The 19,658-nt window shown below is 39.6% G+C and overlaps 1 protein-coding gene across 3 annotated transcripts in view; it reads left to right on the top strand.

Annotated features, from left to right (window-relative positions):
* The window catches only part of epha4b (eph receptor A4b), a 364,912-nt gene that overhangs the window by 225,589 nt on the left and 119,665 nt on the right, over positions 1 to 19,658 (top strand). For all 3 annotated transcript variants that reach the window (XM_059949034.1, XM_059949040.1, XM_059949041.1), the window contains exons 5-8: positions 1,850 to 2,185; positions 7,922 to 8,034; positions 10,550 to 10,712; positions 12,215 to 12,323. In XM_059949034.1, coding sequence (XP_059805017.1) covers positions 1,850 to 2,185; positions 7,922 to 8,034; positions 10,550 to 10,712; positions 12,215 to 12,323 — 721 coding nt within the window. The remainder of the gene's footprint in view (positions 1 to 1,849; positions 2,186 to 7,921; positions 8,035 to 10,549; positions 10,713 to 12,214; positions 12,324 to 19,658) is intronic.

The following is a 19,658-nucleotide window of genomic DNA, read 5'->3' on the forward strand; positions in this document are numbered from 1 at the left end:
TGAACAATAGGATCCTAGAAGCGCTTGCTTTGTACAAATAATCCCAGACAGTCTCCTGTCAAACCCTCCGACGTTCTCTCAGGCCTCAGATCACAAACATCTTTTCACAAGCCCACCATCCTGAAAATCATGGAACTTCCTGTCATTGCTGGATACCAGAGAATAGATAGAATGAGAAGGGGAAGGTCAAAGGCAAGGAAGAAAAGAGAGAAAGATATGGGCAAGGGGAGAACCTATGTGGTGGGACATCCACATACTTGTTCTCCCACACGTTTCCTCTCTCTGATTCATTTAAATCAGACTCCCTCCTCAACACTTGGAGCAAAAATTATGTAATCATTATAGGGTAGCCTGGTTTCAAACATGTGTTCCCAAAGTCATTATTGTACAAGGTTAGCAAAGATTCCAACCTAGTTGCTTATTAAAAATCACACAGTAATCAATGATTTAGCAATAAAAATCAGGGATGTGCAAGAATATTGAATTGGGGATGTGCAGTGATTTTCAGATGATTGGGCTGGAAGATGTAGTAGACTTGGGCAACCCACTGTTTATAGGATGAGTTTGGGAATATCTGTATATAACCTGAGGTCTGTATAAAGCTAGGGGTGGCAGGAAATGTGTCTGAGACTGAACACTTTTAAATGATGGCTATAAAGATTATAGTCTTTTGAACATTAAAACTATGTAGCTATTCAAAAAAATTAGTTGATTAAAATCACAATACACTTGGGAAATTTTTATTTTACTACTTGATAGCCCTGATCAGAATACTTGTAATATTATTGATTGCACCCATGAGAGGAAATGAGATCTGAAACTGATGAGCACTAACATTAAGGATGCAGGAACATTGTACCCTGTAGTCAGAACATTACTCACACTTACACACTTGGAGCAGAAATTTGTACCTTGTAAGTACGATCTGATCATCTTGTCTGTACTGTTTTGTCTGAATTAGATTTTTTCTACCAGTGAAGGATTAAGTCTGGTGACCCAGCATATGTCAGTAAACTTTCTTAGGTCACAAATATCAACATTTTAAAACAAAGGAGAAAACCATAATGGCAAGACCAGAGCTTAGAATTCACAAGCACTGGTTAAAAATGTGGTATTTTTATTTTTGATTTAGTGTAATTAGTCTTGGATCCTCAGAATATACATGCCTATTGAAATTCAATTAAAGGGAAAATGCATGTTATAGATTGGAAGACTCCTTTTTAAACTAACCATGATCTTGTACATCTGAATCTAATCTCCTGTTGTCCAGTGCCATCACGTTATATAACACTAATCATCATTACAGGGAGTATTCTGACATAGAATGAATGACACCACTGGAAAATGTTCAATTGATAGAACATAGAACAGTACAGCACAGGAAGAACCCTTCGCCTGCAATGTTGTGCCAAACCAGCTAAAAACTAAATCAAAAACCAATCCCTCCTACCTACACAATGTCCATACCCCTCTATCTTCCTCATAATCATGTGCTTAGCTCAACGTCTCTTAAAATCCTCCAATGTATTTACTACTTCTACGATACCAGGCAGTGCATCTCTGGCATCCACTGCTTGCTGAGTAAAAAAATTTGCCTCTCACCTTCAGTGCATGCCCTCTAGTATTAAATATTTCTATCCTGGGAAAAAGATACTCCCTGTTTATCTACGTCTCTCATAACCTTAGAAACCTCCATTAGATCTCCCCTTGGCCTTCCTAACAAATTCCCTGTGAGGAATTAGATCATCAATCCAAGAAAAAAGCAGGAAATAGTTTTCTTTAGTGAATGTACATGGAGTATATGTAACCAGCTTTATTGTTCTTTATCTTCTTTTCTCTCCAACGTTAGAGCCTCCCTCTCCACCAGAAAACCCCATATCCACAACAAATGAGACTTCACTCGTCTTAGAATGGAACCCGCCTAGAGACAGCGGTGGCAGAAATGACATCACGTACAACGTACACTGCAGAAAGTGTGTGGGAGACAACAGGAAGTGCAGCACATGTGGGAGCAGCCTCCATTTCATCCCCCGTCAATTTGGATTAATATATACTAAAGTTCTTGTTACGGATCTGCTGCCTCACACTAATTATACCTTCGACCTTGAGGCTGTGAATGGGGTGTCTGAATTGAGCCCCGGCCCAAAGCAGTATATCTCTGTCAACATCATGACCAGCCAGGCTGGTAAGTGAGTCTCTTTCCTCTGTTACTAATTGCAAACTATCACTTGAATTCCAGTTACCATGAATAGCAACTCAATAATTGCAGGAAATGCTTTGAAATGTGTCATTTCTGGGAGTGACCATTTGTTAGAGGTCATCAGTCATAACAAAGTAGCTAGATCTTGATTGTTGAGAGTCATTTTGGTTTTGGAAACAAATATGGAAATCAGTATTAACTCACATAAAAGAAACAAGCATATTAGAATACGAAATGAAAGAGACTGCAGACACTGGAATTATGGAGCAACGTGCAATCTGCTGGGGGAACTTAGCAGGTAATGTAGTATCTGTGGTGGAAATGAACTCATCTTGGGTCCAAAACCTACAAAAGGTTCATTTGTTCTCCTCCCACAAATGCTGTTTGACATTGAGTTCCTCCAGCAGGCTAATATTAGTATGTGACTTCCCTTTCCATTTCCAACTGCATTAAGAAGAAACACCCATGGCTACACTTTAACTTTTCTCTGTATGCTTTAAGGAAAAAAAAATCAAGCTGATAACAAATTTACAACTGACCTAGACTTAATGATCATGAGTAGGGGAAAATTCCATACTTCTATCACCTTCTACAAATAGGATTTCCTTATTTCACTCCTTTGCTTTGTGGATGTTTCGTCCTAACCCCAGTAACTATCGAATATTTTCTCTTTATAAGACCATAAGATAAAGGAATTAGGCCATTTGGCCCATCGAGTCTGTTCCACCATTTCATCATGGCCAGTCCATTTCCCTCTCAGCTCCAATCTCCTGCCTTTTTTCTCCCTGTATATCTTCATGCCCTGACTAATCAAGAATAGAGCATGTTATTAACTTGCCCATTACTAATTTACCCTATTATCCTTAAAAACTGCTCAAGTTATGTCCAAACTTTGAAACGCCAAGAAAAACACTTACTGATTGTGAAGGTTTTAACTGTAGCATTTGCCCTTCCCTTAATAAAAGTTGACTTTTTTTGAGAATATAGTAAGACTCTTGGCAGTGTGGAGGATCAGAGGGATCTTGAGGTCCGAGTCCATAGGATGCTCAAAGCAGCTGCAGAGGTTGACCATGTGATTAAGAAGGCGTACAGTGCTTTGGCCTTCATCAATTGTGGGATTGAATTTAAGAGACAAGAGGTAATGTTACAGCTATATAGGAACCTGGTCGGACCCCACTTAGTGTTCTGTGCTCAATTCTGGTCATCTCACTACAGGAAGGATGTGGAAACCATAGAAAAGGTGCAGAGGAGACTTACAGGGATGTTGCCTGGATTGGGGAGCATGCCTTATGAAAACACGTTAAGTGAACTCGGCCTTTTCTCCTTGGAGCAACGGAGGATGAGAGGTGACCAGATAGAGGTGTATAAGATGATGAGAGGCGTTGATCATGTGGATAGTCAGAGGCTTTTTCTCAGGGCTGAAATGGTTGCCACAAGAGGACACAGATTTAAGGTGCTGGGGAGTAGGTACAGATGTGATGTCAGGGGTAAGTTTTTTACTCGGAGAGTAGTGAATGCATGGAATGGGCTGCCGGCAATGGTGGTGGAGGCGGATACGATAGGGTCTTTTAAGAGACATATAGACAGGTACGTGGAGCTTAGAAAAATATAGGGCTAATGGTATGCCTAGTAATTTCTAAGGTAGGGTCATGATCGGCACAACTTTGTGAGCCGAAGGACCTGTATTGTGCTGTAGGTTTTCTGTTTCTATGTATTGAAATTACACTGTTAAGTTCAAATATCCAGGAGGAAGAATAACTGCTCTTGTTTTATTTGTGATCCCAAGCAATGCCAATTTCCTTTAGACATAACCAAAATCAGAATCCAGGTACATTATTCCACCGCAGCCCAAGGCTATGAAGCACAGTATGTTCTCCCAGTCGCATTGCCTGTGAAACTGCATTGATTAAAAGTCAAACCATTGAGAGCCTGTGGCCCATTTTATCAGGAAGGGAAACCTGATTCTGCCTTCCTCTCAATATTCTGTTAGCATTATGACCAGTAGGGAATAATAAAAAGACATTTATTTAATCCTTGTAACCTCACTCACTTTGGAGATGCATATAATATGTTTGCTGCAGAGACGATTGTAATTTGAGTTTTAGACTATCAGTAGCACCCAATCTTTATAATTCTGTGTGCTGTGTTTTTCTTCCACTGTGAAAATCAAGAATGACTTGCCATTTTGTGCCAAAGGGATTACTTCAGTAATCAGAGCCAAGTGATTGCACTAGTAATGATCCACAACTCTAATCACTATGCACCATTGTAATTGTGAGTCTCTCAGAGCTATTTATTTGTAGATTTGCTTGTATGGTGGGAGAGAGTGATGCAAAATTAAGTGCTTGCTGCACAATTGAACAAACTGCAAAACCATATGGCCAATTTTCTTAGAGCCATAATGCTCTTATTTTATTACCTTCGAGGCAGGAGTTTTCAGAGTACTTCCAGTTATCCCTCCAGGATGGGAAAGTGCAAATATTCCAGTCGTAGTTCAGTTGGACAGGAGAGAGGCCAAATTAGAAGGAATCATTCCTTTACAATTATTCCTGCTTTCAGTAGTTTGATTGAGGATCAATTCCCACTTTTAATTCATTTACTATTCACATTAAGGGGATGCCTGCAATGGAAAAGGATATGATTAAACAGCAAAAAAAAATTAGAAGAGATATTGAAACCACTATGAAGAAACTGGTGTATGACAACTGATGTGTAAACCAAATATAATACAACATGTGAATTTTTCAGCTTCAGTGGAATGTACCGAAGCCAGTAAAGGTGAAACACCATTTCAATTTCTTGCCAAACCATATATTGGTTAGGCTCCACTTTTCTGAGGTTTTTAAAGCTTGCATGGCTTCCTGGAAGCTGCATTGATTAAAACCGGAGAGGCCCCAGGCTCAATTTGTGGTCTTTGCTAAATTACCCCAGTCCCAGTTAGAGTGCCTGTAAGAGCTCAATAGTACTCATAGACACATGATAGGGGAGGGAATGGTTACCCACTGTCTATCAGTCGGCTCTGCTACTGCCAGAAAGTGATGTTAGGGGAGGGGAGGTTTCATAGTAGAGCAGTAAGCCACAGGGATAGACACTTCGCCCTGTGAAGTAGTGCCAAACTAATTAAGCTAATGATGCCTAATTATGTTAAAGCACACTGCCGCAGCATGGTCCATATCCCTCCATTCTCTGCATAGTGATGTGTCCATCAAAGAGCCTCTTAAATGTCTCCATTGTACATCTCCACTAACACCCCTGACAGTGTGATCCAGGCCCCCACCATTCTTTAAAAAGATGCACACATATCCACTTCGAATTCCACCCCCCCCCCATCTTAAATCCATGCCCTTTAGAGTTAGGCATTTTAACCCTAGTAAAAAAGAAATTGTCTGTCTCTATGTCCCACATAATTTTACAAACTTCTATTAGGCACTCATTTCAGACTCCTTCAATCCAAAGAAACAATCATAGTTTGTCCAACTTCTCCTTATTTCCTCCAAGCCTGGGGAGCTTGAAAGCAGGGGAATAAGAAACTTGCCCCTCTGCCCCGTTCTTAAGCTGTGCAAATACTGTGCTTGTGGAAGTTGACACATTGGGATTAATGCCAGACTTTTAGCCTCTGAAAGAACCTAGAGCAACAAAATAGTAACAGCGGTACTTTAAGATTTCTGGATGAATTGCATTCAATCGCATGAAAGATGTTCAGAATTTTATTTTTAATTAATAATCAGCAATTGACTCTCAGCAAGAACTGATAGTCAGGATGTCCAGAGCATAATTTTGCACTCTGAAGGTCAATGTGTAAAGATGTTAGCATTTAAATAGGAGATCTTTACTGAAAGCTTGAACTGCTATAACTACACTAGATTGGGATTTCATTGCCAGGATGACCGTAAAATGAATTTTAATGCATCTGGTCAAGTGTGGCTCACAAAGAGGATGGAAAAATGATTTACTAGAATCATTCTAGAAATAAAGGAATTCAGTTATTATGTTGTACTGGAGAAGACAAGTGTTCTTTTGTGGAATAAAGAATATTGAAGATGGAGCATGGCAAATTTAGATATGGTAAATACAAAATTGTTCTAATTACTGGATGGCTGAAGAACTGAGAGATAAAGATATAAAGCGATTGACTAGAAGGTATTGGTTGGGGGTGGGGAATGGGAGGTCAATCTATTTCAGGATAAAACAGGAACTTCTAAAGAGAATTGCCCATCACTTAACTGAAAATACATTGCAAGGCTATAGGGAAAGAGCGGGATAAAGAGACAAGATTGTCTACAAAGCCCGTAGGTACTCAATGAGCCCAGTGGCTGCTTGCACATTTTGTTTTTCTGGATTTATCCAGACTGGAGCTAGAGTTAATTGCAACTTGTTGAGGTCTGCTGTCTGTGTTTACTTGAGAGTGGCCAATGAGATCATTTATTCAAAGAAAGCTAAATACTTTCCATTCTCCCTTGGCAAAATAGAGCAAGTAGAGAGAACATATGGCTTCACTATGTTTGAAAACATTTCAGCTTAGTGGGTGTACCTCCCTTTGTTGGTACAGCTTGGTAGCCGTATCAAGCTCAGAAGTGTTGGTCTTTGAAAATACTGTATAATTGTGACAGAGGACAACGTATCATGCAAGTTCATGCACAGCATTTTGTCTGCTGTCCATCTGCATCTGAAACACAGCCAGAAAGCAGCAATGGACCACTTCACAAAAATAACTCTCTGCTGTGGTCATGGCTGATAACTCTTGACTGTAACCTACACGTGAATGTCTGGAATTCAACAAAAACTATACCATCTAAGGTGGCATACTGCTAGAGTCAAAATTGTTTAATATCATTTCCAGCACACAAGAGTAAAGCAGAACAAAATAATTGTTATTCCAGATTTAAAGCAGCATATTAAAACACACTAAGATAAAGAATACTATAATAAAGAAAACACAATTAATATACATAGATTAATTGTATGTACAAAAAGTGACCAGAGACAGCTGACATGTGGAACAAACACTTCCAGTGTCTGTACTTTAAGTACCCTGGGTAATTGGCAGAGAAGGCATCTGGTCTAAGGACTGGTACTTCCTGTTGTGAGTCTTCTCTCATCCTTCCTCCCACTGTACTGTGAGCTCCACCAGGATGATTTTCTTGTCTTCAATGGACCACAGTGCGATGCCTGGTCGAAGTGTGGTTAGCACCACCTCCGGGAACTGCAGCTTCCTTCCCGCATTGACCTTCATCTCCTATGATTTGCCAGTTTGCAGCAAATTGGATTTAGGCCTTTTGCCAAAATTTAGCCCATAATCTTCATAGATTATTGATGGATCATTAATATAATCTATCACTTCCTTGTCACATGAGGATTTGTGGTAACTGTCTTTATTATTGACAATCTTTGGAAATGGCTTCTCCATACTTTCCATTACACTTTTTCAAACTGAATATTTAAGAAGAGAGAAGCTTAAGATAATTAATTTGCTTTTTAGAGACTGCTTTATTGAGCGTAATCTGACATAAAGCACTGTACAAGCTAACAGAAAAATGACCTGATGAATCTTGTGTATTCTTGGTATATTTGCAAGGTGAATCAGGGCATTGGCTTGATTTATATAAAGTAGAATAAATATTCTTTCATGTTTGATTGACTGGGTTGCAACCATATTGTGTCTTGAAGTTGTTACTGTGAAGTGCTTAACTTTACTAACATTTTATTTTATCCATGTTCAAGTAAACGTGATTGTGAAGGAGAGGAGAAGCAAGGATAGCATTACCCTTGCTTGGCAAGGTCCAGACCGTGCCAATGGTGTCATTGTGGAGTATGAGATTATCTACTATGAGAAGGTGAGTAAGGAAATGTGCATGAACCTTTGCATTTAGAATTTGGTTCACAACTTGGCAGCACAGTTGCACATCTAGTAGAGCTGTTGCCTTGCAGTTCCAGAGACTTGCTTCAATCCTAACCAATAATACACTCTATATGGAGTGTGCATCATCTTCTGTAACCACAGGGATTTCCCTGGTGGGCTCATCCCAAATCCCAAAGTCACAATAGATTTTGTTTTGTGCGTAGGAAAAATCTGAGAAATGAATAAAATGGGAGTAATTTAAATGAGTGCCTGATAAATGTTGTTGACTGTCGTTCCTTGATTGTGGCAAAATGTACTGCAGCACCTGGGACAGCACTGACCAGTCCTAATACTGTGCTATGAGAAGGAATCTGAGCATCCCCAGGAACCTAATTGCTGGTTGTATTGGCAAAAGGGGTCATTATATGTCCTTGCTTCCCAACCCAGCAATTCTAGCAAGAACTAGAAATTACCAGGTATCATCAGTGAAGGAAAATAAAAACAGAAATTAGATAAAGTATGATGAACTTTATCTCCTTGTTGCTGCTACTAATCATTGTTAGTGAATCCTCACTTTCTTTGGCTGGATAACTTGGTATCGGCTTCAGGTAGGTAAGGTTCTGAGCTCCTTGTTGAAAAATGCAGGGCTTTCATTTGGGACACCTTCATTAGTCTCATTGAAATCTGTCCCACATGCATGACTTACCTCCTGCAATATTTTTGACATTTAAAGTGTCTGACTGTTTCAGGTAATCCACACTTGGGCTGTCTCTTCCTACAGACGTCCAGCAGTCTTCCTCTCCATTCTTTCACCTCCCGCATCTGGTTCCACCTGCGCTTATCATCTCATCTCAAGCGGGTTGCACCTGCCACATCTATTAACCTCTATTTTCTACCCTCGCTTCAATGCCCCACCTTCATACTGCTATACACTGACAGTTTTTCATTCTCCCTTCAGTTCTGATGCAGTGTCTCCATCCAAAATGTCAGCTTACACCTTTTGCCTCCATGGATTTCTTTTAGCAATCTGTTTTCTGTCCACTATTCAGTACCTCACTTATTTTAGAACATAGGGGCACAGTCAGCTGATGGAAAGCTGGCATGGAATTCGAGCAGTCCAACTCTCCCGTTTGTTTCCTGGGAACCTATTGTCTTATGCATGGATATCAATTCCACCCTGAGTTTCCTCCCACTCTCCTACAGAGGGGATAATTTACAGTAGGCAATTAATCTACCATCCAGCATACCCTTTGGCTTTTGGGAGGAAACCTAACCTGTCTCAGGAAGAAATGTCCAAACTGCGCACAATATAAGAGCTAAATGGACAGCAGTGTGATCCAGCACATCCAACACCATTGCTTACTCCCTCCACATGTATCAGTCCCCTTGTTGTGATGTCTACTTCCTTAGGATTGTGCAGAGATTTCACAAACTTCTATAGATGTGTAGTGGGGAGTGTATTGAAACATCAATGTTGCTGTACATAAAATCCTACAGAAGTAGTGGATTCAGCCCAGTACATCACAGATAAAAACCACCCAACCATTGAGTACGTCTATATGAAACACTGTTGTAGGCGAGCAGCATCCATCATCAGAGACCCCCACCACCCAGGCCATGTTATTTTCTCATTGTTGCCATCAGGTATAAGCTACAAGAGCCTCAGGACTCGCACCACCAGGTTCAGGAACTATGCCACGGCCATCAGGAATAAAAGGGAATAAGTGCACTCACTTGTCCCATCACTGAAATGTTCCCACAATCAAAGATCTCACTTTAAGAACTCTTTACGCCATTATCACATGTTGTCATTATTTATTGCTATTTATTTATATTTGCATGTGCACAGTTTGTTGTTCACTGCACTCTGGGTGATCTTTTATTGATCGTGTTATAGTTACTTTTCTATAGATTAGCTGAGTATGCACACAGGAAAATGAATCTCAGGGTTGCATATGTACTTTGAAAATAAAATTTACCTTGAAGGTGAAACTACAGACATACAATGTATTTAGTACCTGCTCAGCAATCTACTTATTACACATATTTTTACATATACATTCTGTCATTAGTAACCAAACAAAGATCATTGAAAAGTAACTTTGAGGAATATCCTATATTTAAATCAAAGCTTTGGATTTGTTGGCCCAGTCAGCAGGAGCCATCAGTCCAGCAGTCAGGTTTACTGTAACATACATCTTTTCACACTATAAATTGGGTGTTGTAATTGGCCTATTTGGGCTAAGTCAAGGAGTAGAGTGAATGCTCTGACCTTTTATCAATAGATGTATGATGGAGAGAAAACTATTTTATTGAGAAGTGCAAGTTTGTGGTATGGCATTAGTTGAATGTAAATCAGCAGAAGCTTGATCTCATGTTGGCCACTGACTTTGATATCCATTTTTTGCATGAAATTTAACACATGTCTGGACTTGCACACTGTTATCTGAGCTGGTCCTTCTTAGCATCATCAAGAAATGACTGTTCTTTTGTTTATTTAATCATAACAGAATCAAAGGGACCAAAACTACACTGTTTTAAAGACTAAATCTAACAGCATGACAGTTGATGGACTAAAACCAGGGACAACATACGTGTTCCGGGTCAGAGCCCACACCAGCGGAGGACATGGGATGTATGGCGGTGAAATTGAGCTGGAGACCAGTCAAGAAGGTAAGCAGAGGGAAGCCTACTTTGGAAGAAGCTTCTTTGAGGGAGACTTCTTGGAATATAACACACAAATGAATCTATTGCCACATTGGCCAAAATGGTGATACCTTTGAGGGGACTCAAAAGTAACACAATATTTAGTTAGAACGGCAGTTGATATCTTTTAGGTCGCCAGAGGTGAAAATATCATGAGGAGGCTTCTCTTCTCTTCCCAAACATGGGTGCACTCGAAAATCTGCTGGGATATCAGGCAGCAGAGAGTGAATGAGACTCCTCTCTGTTTTTGGGCTGATTCCACCCCATAATAAGGTGCAACTTGGGTAGTAGTGAGTTGACAATTGTCCCCTCTATAAAGTTCATGTTTAACTATTTGGAAGCATATTAAGTTTGCCTCACGAAGTGTAGAATAACCCATTTGATGTGAAATTCAGGATTTGCTGTCAAAGCCATCATTTATTACTTACCCTGATTTGCTGTCTCAAGTGCTGATGAGCGGCCACGTTGAACCACTGCAGTTTCTGTAGTCAGCAGAGTCCCAAAATCACCCCTTGAGTTTAGTGCGCTTCGGGGATTGAATTATACTACAGTGCTTTAAACTAAAACTTGTCAGCAGGAATGGTACTCTTAAAAGAAAATAAGCTTCACTTAACATACAGGCAGCAGAAACATCTTTAACTAGGTAAGGAATTACCTGAAACATTGAATGGACATCCTGAGAGTCTACTGAAACAGTGAAATGTTTGTTTCCAGACAACATGTGGGGCTGCCTATGGTAAAGGGATAATGATAGTCACTTGTATGCATTGTTTTTTTTTACTTTCAGCTGATCGGAACCATTGTTCGTTCAAGCAGTGAAAGCAGCATTATTCCTGAAGATGGTGTTATTTTTTCATCACAATAACTTTGAGATAACATAGCGAGAAAAAGACTGAGGTTCATAAGTATTCAGTAAATCCAGACTCATTATTAAAGCTTTCACTGGTCATTTCCTTCCAGTTAATGCTACTTTTGACCTAATAGTTATGGAATTAATCAAAGACTGCCAATCAAATGTATTTAACAAAGTGATCTGTGACTTGGAAAAAATGAATAATACATGCATGTGCGCAATTATGAAACTTAAAATTTTATTAGGTTTGTTTGTAACAATGGGAGATGAACTTTTTTTTCAACTTGAACCCAAGAAAGCAGCTTTTATAATTTATATTTTGAGGAATGAGAAGTTATTCTTCTGTATATGGTATATATGAGTTACAGAGTATTTGTATTTTATTTTTATTTATACAAAATATAAAATGTTTTGAGTTGTTCTTGGTAGTATTAGAACATAAGGAACAGTTCAGTTTTTCTTTTGCACTTTGTACTTGGACTCGTCAGTAAGTTCAAATTATTTGAAACCAGGTGGATATATTTCAACCCTATTGTATTTTTATTATACCTGTAATACTTTTATTTTAGTGAACATAGCATAAAACAAACAGCTTTTCTTTCTCTTTTGTTTTCAGATATGCTTGCTATTGGTGATCCAAACCAACCCACCATTATGGCTGTCTCTGTCGCTGGTGGGATAGTCCTCCTGATATTCCTTGTTACTTGCTTTGTTGTTAGTGGAAGGTAAAGTAATTTCCTGCTCAATCTATTACTCAGTTGTCCAGTGCTGTTAAAAAGTTAGAAATATTAAGTGTCCCTCAATCTACGCTCAGTTGTTATGGCCAGTTACTGTCAGTAATATGATGGGACATAATTTGTGGATTGAAACAATACTATGAAAGGAATTACCTTGGAGTGTGTATTACTCGACAAATATCAAGTGCACACCATTTGGGTCAAAATAAAAAGAGGGAGTTGTTGAATTGCACAGAATCATAAGACAGCTGTTTTATGAATTGGAAAAAAGACCAAATATGAGCAAGGCAAGACTGAGCTGAGCAAAGGTCATGAGTTTAAGAGATTTTCAACCAGCTCTGGAGTGAACAACTTTTTTATTCTTAAAGCTGCTACCATGCCAACAAAGAACATTTAAAGACAAATCTTATCTGATCCTGTGGTGATGAGATGAGGTGGGCAAGAGGGTGATATCCACTAACAAATAGATGCGAAAAATGGCATTCAGGCATTTTTCTCCTGTGGTCTGTGTTTAGTCATCGTGGAACTTCATACTACTAAATTCTTGAAGGAAAGTTGCAAAATCTTCTGAACATCTGGATGGATTGTGCAGAACTTCATCTCAGTTGTATTCTTTCAATGATTCCAGCATCAGCAACGAGATCTAGAACTTCCACAGTGCTTCTATTGTGGTGGTGCCATCTAACACGATGAGAATATGCAAACTGATAATCCGCTTGCAGACATTTTTTCTGGAGGCATTCCTTTCAAAATAGTTACTTTATTGCAACAATATTTTAAAAAATTGTTCTCTATTATAAAACAATCTCAAAACTTCACCCTACCTCATGGTTGAATCACAAGTTTGCACAGCTAGGTTTGAGCTTGTGTGTTCAAGAAATCTGCAACATTTATATGTGACTTTCAAAGAGTAATTGCTGCTTTTTCCAATTTTTAATTTAATTCTTCTAATAAGTTATTTTTAGATGTTATTTTCTTTATCATTTTGCATGTAAATTGAAACCAACAGTTGGTGTTCCTCCAGTAAACTTGATAATGGCAAATATCTTTGGTGTAGACAGTTTATTGAATGAAGTTGACTTAATTTAATGACTTAAGAAAGAATGCATCTGCCATAGATTAAATGCAGCGACGATTTCCTACTATGGTTCTAAGGATGGTGAGTTTACTCTGTGAGGAGAGATCAGACAGAGTTTAGAAGAATAAGAGGTCACCTCCACACAAAAAAAACTTACAAAATTCTTAAAGGGTTTGATAGAGCCATTGCAGGAATGATATTTTTTACTGGTTGAACATGAAGGGTAGGCTGAAATATGATTGAGATGGGGAAGAATTACTTTAATGAGAGGATTGTAAAGCTTTAGAATTATCTCTTTATGAAGTTGGCACTGAGGGAGATGGTCAGCCTGATCTTGGTGAATGGTAATGCAGGCTTAAAGGGCCAGGTGACCATCTCTGCAAGATTGCTACGTTTCTTAAAGTATTTCAGAAAGAGTTGCAGAAAGGTGCAGCATACGGGAAGGCTAGGTTCTAAAGGGAGAGGGTGAGCAACCAGAAGTCCTGAAGAGAGAACTTAGGGAGCTAGGTTGAAACCTGAAAAGCAGGACCGCTAGGGTAGTAATTTCCAGATTGCTGCCTATGACATGCACCAGTGAGGGTAAGAATAGGATGATTTGTCAAATTAATGCATGGCTGAGAAACCAGTGCAAGGAACAGTGTTTCAGATTTCTGGATCATTGAGATCTCTTCTGAGGATGGTATTACCTGTACAAAAGGTACAGTTACACCTGAACCCAAGGAGGACCAATATCCTTACAGGGATGTTTGCTAGAGCTGTTGTGGAGAGTTTAAACTAATTTGGCAAAGAGATGGGAACCAGCATGATAGGGCTGTTGGTTCACCAGCAGAGGCAGTGTGCAGTGAGACTGCTGGGAAATACAGGCAGATGATGGGGTAGTCAGTGGGATGAGTTGCAGTATAAAAGGGACAAAATCAAAAAAAGGTGATGAACATGGACTAAAGGTGTTGCATTTGAATGTATGCGGTATACGGAATTAGGTAGATTATTTTGCAGTGCAATTAGATATTGCCAAGTATGACACTGTAGACATTACTGTGTCATGGCTGAAAGATTATAGCTGGAAGCTGAGCATTCAAAGATGTGCATTGTATCAAAAGGACAAGCAGGAAGGCAGAGGGCTGGCATGGTTCTGTTGCTTAAAAATTGAAATTACGTCCTTAGAAAAAGGTGACATAGGATCGGATGGTATAGAATCCTTGTGGATATTGTTAAGAAACTGAAAAGATAAAAAGACACTGATGGGAGTTTTATATATTTAGTAGGCAGGTTGCAGGCTAGAAATTATTATGAGAGATAGAAAAGGCATGTCAAAAGGACAATGTTATAATTTTGATGGGGGATATTAATATGCTGATAAATTTAGAAAATCAGGTTGGGGCTGGGCCAGAAGAGAGAAAATTCATAGAATGCCTACAAGATGGCTTTTTAGAGCAGCTTGTGGTTGAACTCATTTGGAGATCAGCTATTCTAGATTGGGTGTTGTTTAATGAATCAGATTCGATTGTGAGCTTAGAATAAAGGAATCCTAAAGAGGCAGTGATCATGACATTCATCCTGTAATTTGAGAGGGAGAAGCTAAAGTCAGGTGTATCAGTATCACAGTGGAGTAAAGGGAATTACAGACTTATGGGAAAGGAGCTGGCCAAAGTTGGTTGGAAGGGGACACTAGCAGGGATGATAGCAAAGCAGTAATGGCTGGGGTTTCTGGGTACAATTCAGAAGGTGCAAGATATATTCATCCCAAAGAAGTAGTATTCTAAAAGCAGGATGACACAACCATGGCTGACAAAGAAATCAAACCCAACATAAAAGCAAAAATGAGGGCATAGAATAGATCAAAACTTAGTGGGAAGTTAGAGGATTGGGAAAATAAAACCTAACAGAAGGCGACGAAAAAAAAAAATTAATGGGACAAAGAATAAAGTATGAAGGTACACTGGCCAGTAGTATCAAAGAGGATACCAAAAGTTTTTTTTTTTTCGGATATATAAAGAGTAAAAGAGATCCAAGAGTAGATATTGGACTGCTGGAGAGGTTGTAATGGGGGACAAGGAAATGGAGGATAAACTTACTAAATATTTTGTACCAGATTTCACTGTGGAAAACAGTAGCAGTAGCCAGAAGTTTGGGAGTACCAGGAGTCAGAGTGACTGCAGTTGTTGTCACTAGGGAGAAAACACTGTACTTGGGAAAATGAAAGGTCTGAATGTATTGTAGATAAGTCACCTGCACCAGATGAACTACACCCAGGGTTCTGAAAGAGGTAGCTGAAAAGATTGTGAAGGCATTAGTAATGATCTTTCAAGAGTCAATAAATTCTGGTATGGTTCTGAGCCTGTTAAAATTGTGAATATTGCTCCACTCTTCAAGAATGGGGAAAGACAGAAGAAAGGAAATTTTAGGCCAGTTAGCTTGAGCTCGGTGGCTGGGACAAAGTTGTCGTTGATTATTAAGGATGTGGCTTCAGGGTACCAGGAAGCACCTGATAACTAGGCCATAGTCAGCATCATTTCCTTAAGGGAAAATCTTGCCTCACAAATTTGTTGGGATTATCTGAGGAGATAACAGACAGAATAGACAAAAGAGAATTTGTGGATCTACTTGGACTTTCAGAAGGCCTTAGACATACTGCCGCTCTTGAAGCTGCTTAAGAAAATAAGAGCCTGTGGTATTGTGGGAAAGATACTAGCATGGATAGAGCAATGGCTGATAGGCAGGAGGCACAGAGTGGGAATATAGCCTTTTCTGATCAGCTGCTGGTGAATAGTGGTGTTCTGCATGGATCAGTGTTGGGACTGCTTCATTTTACGTTGTACGTCAATAATTTGAATGATGCAATGAATGGCTTTGTGGCAAGGTGTGTGGACAATACCAAGATAGGTGGAGGACGGGTAGTATTGAGGAAGCAGGGAGGCTGCAGAAGGACTTAGACAAATTATGAGAATGGGTAATGTAACAGGCAGAATGCAGTGTCAAGAAGTATATGGTCATGCACTTTGGTAGAAGGAATAAAAGCATAGACCGTTTTCTAAACTGGCAGAAAATTTAAAAATCTGAAGTTAAAAGGGTTTGAGAGTCCTCGTGCAGGATTCCCTGGTTTAATTTGCAGGTTGAGTCAGTGGCGAGGAAGGCAAATGCAATGTCAGCATTCATTTCAAGGCGACTAGAATATAAAAAGAAGGATGAAATATTGAGCTTTATAAGAAACTGGCGAGGCCTCACTTGGAGAATTGTGAGCAGTTGTGGGCCACTTATCTAAGAAAAGATGTGCTGACATTGGAGAGGGTTCAGAGGAGGTTCATCCCATATTCTCCAGGGTAACTATCATCATAATATCAATCATTCTGGCAATTCTATTCTGGACCCTATTTGAAGCCTTCATATCTTTCCTTGTGATATCCAGCAGTGATCACAATAGAGAGTGAAACAATAACACAGAAACAGGCCTATAATACCAATCAAACTTATCCATCTGCCAGTTTCAGCTAAACTAGTGATTTACAAAGGGTTAAATGTAACTTTCTTGTTCTTGTACCAAAGCTTCTGATCATAAAGCCAAGAATTTTGTATTCTTTTATCCACTTTCTAAATCTGCTCTGTCATCTTGAATGATCTATACATAAGACTGATTAACTCTGTACTAAAGCAGAGAAATTGTAAGCTGTTTGGTATCTCCAGCCTGCTCTGCCATTCATTATAGTCGTGGCTGATCATTAAAAGTTCAGTCCCCTTGTGGTGAACTACATATACCTGTCTGGACACGCCCCTCTGCTGACTGCTCCTGTGGCTCCTCCCACAGACCCCTGTATAAAGGCGATTGAGGCCTGAGCCCGGCCTCTCAGTCTCCAGGATGTAGTATGGTGGTCAACCACTGCTTGTTCATTCTTCCAGTCAATAAAAGTGACACCGCGCACACCAAGCCCTACACAGACTCCTCACGCCACTCATATACCGGGCGTCTCGTACGCGTATATTCCGGGCGCCTCACACACGCATGAGGGATCACTGATGCCTCGTGGGCTGACACCTCCAGTTAGGCCGGAACCAGCACAACCTCCATCTCCTGTGCAATCACCACCGGCACCTGTGCAATCACCACCACTGACACCTGTGCAATCACAGCTGGTACTACGTGGATCGCAGCGACAGATTCGACCACCTGATAGACTTAACCTGTAAGAAACTTCGCCACATGGGCACTCTTTTTTTTAAAACAAAGAGGGGGTGAATGTGGTGAACTACATATACCTGTCTGGACACACCCCCTGCCGACTGCTCCTGTGGCTCCTCCCACAGACCCCTGTATAAAGGCAATTGAGGCCTGGGCCCGGCCTCTCAGACTCCAGGATGTAGTATGGTGGTCAACCACTGTTTGTTCCTTCTTCCAGTCAATAAAAGCCGATATCCCGCCTTTACGTCTCAGAGTGAGTTATTGATGGTGTATCACCCCTGTTTCTACTTTCAGCCTTGACCTCTTGAGCCCCCTTGTTGGTATATCTTCCTCTATGCTGTATATACTTAATATGTTTCATTATACTATGTTCCCTCCAGATCTTTATATTCTTCTACAGCTTGCCCACCTGCATCTAGTGCCTTTTCTCTTTCCACTTGCAAATAAACAACACTTTGCATTATTCTCTATTAAATTTAATCTGCACCTTCCACCAACCTGTTGTCAATTACTGCCCTCCTTGGATTTCACTACACTTCTCAATTTTGTTGGAAAATTACAGAAGCAAGTATTAGTGCCTCAAACACACCTTCAAATCATCAGCATAAATTATGAGAAACAATCATTCCCGGTGTTGGTCCCTGTGATATCCATTGTACACTTCACTCCTTTCAAAAAAATCTCTGTTGATCTGTTTGTCATACATTTCAATTTTTTTTCATAACTCCCTTTGTCCTTTAGTGGTCAATGGCAAGCTTATTACACAGGTCTTCAGTAAATGTCATTAACTCCACATCAAAACATTTTCCTTTTTGTTCTATTTTAGTAAATTAATTTTTCCTCCAGGATGTGGACAGTTCAGGCAAGCCCAGCATTTGCCATTCATATTTGCAAAGGGTGGCTTGCTATTTCAGTAGTCGCTTAAGAGAAAACCACACTGGTGTCGGTCTGGAGTTACATATGTATGGCATATCATCTCCCCCGAGGACAATTAATGAACCAAATAGGTTTTAACCACAATCTGTCATCATCATTTCTTAAAATTCTAGCTGATTAACTGAATTTAAATTCCTCAGTTACCATGGTTGAATTGAACTTGCATTAGCTGTCCTGTAACTTAACTACTGCACTACTATCATATCCATGAATACAGCCAGCGATTACTACTTCAACAAAATCTACCTAGTGAATTTTATACAATTTTCCTTTAACAAATTCTCACTGGTTTTGTCTAATCTTCTCGAGTCCAAATGATTATTTACCTTTAATTATAATTTCTAAACATCTTTAACTATCTTTCTAAACATTTACCCATTACTAAGGTTAAGTTAATTAGCTTGCACCTTTTGGGTTTGAACCCACACATTCTTTTAAATAAATGTTTGGCATTTGTAATTTTCCAGATTTCAAGCACCATACTTAATGTTCTGGATGTTTGAAAGATTATAGCCAGAACCTCTACTGTTTCCTTCTGCCTTTCTCTCAGCAACCTACGTTACCTCCACATTATCCATTTTAAATGCAGATTACACTTCCAGAAACTTGTCTCCCAATTCTTAGCCCATCCAGTACCTCAAGCTGCAGTTTCTTTCACTGAGAATCCAGTACTAGCATCTTCATTGGTGCAGTTTGGTGTAAAGCACCTCTGCAGTACTCCAGCCATGTCCTCTGCTGCAAGAGTAGATTTCTTTTCTGTTCCATCACAAGCCCTACTTCCCACTTTCCGCTCACATCACTCTTTATAGGACAGTAGAAAATTTTTTTGGATTCTCTTTAATATTTTACCCATTCTTTAAACATATCCCCTCTTTGTCTTTTCCATATTGTGATATGTCTTCTTAATCAGTACTGCCTTTTCAGCATCTTTTGTATCGAGGAACACTTGTAAGTCAGTCCTGTTCTTTTTCCACTTTCAGTTAGGTCTTCATTATTGCTGCAACATCGTAACCCCAAGTGGCTAATTGCAGCTGCAGCTCACTAACCTAGCTTAATCCATGCACAGCAAACTGCCTTCCACCTTCTGGTTTTTGTGGAGTTGGAGCTGATCTGTTTTAGCCACCTCTCTCCTTCT

Source organism: Hypanus sabinus, chromosome 2 (genome assembly GCF_030144855.1).
Source record: "Hypanus sabinus isolate sHypSab1 chromosome 2, sHypSab1.hap1, whole genome shotgun sequence".
In the NCBI taxonomy this organism is placed as follows: domain Eukaryota; kingdom Metazoa; phylum Chordata; class Chondrichthyes; order Myliobatiformes; family Dasyatidae; genus Hypanus; species Hypanus sabinus.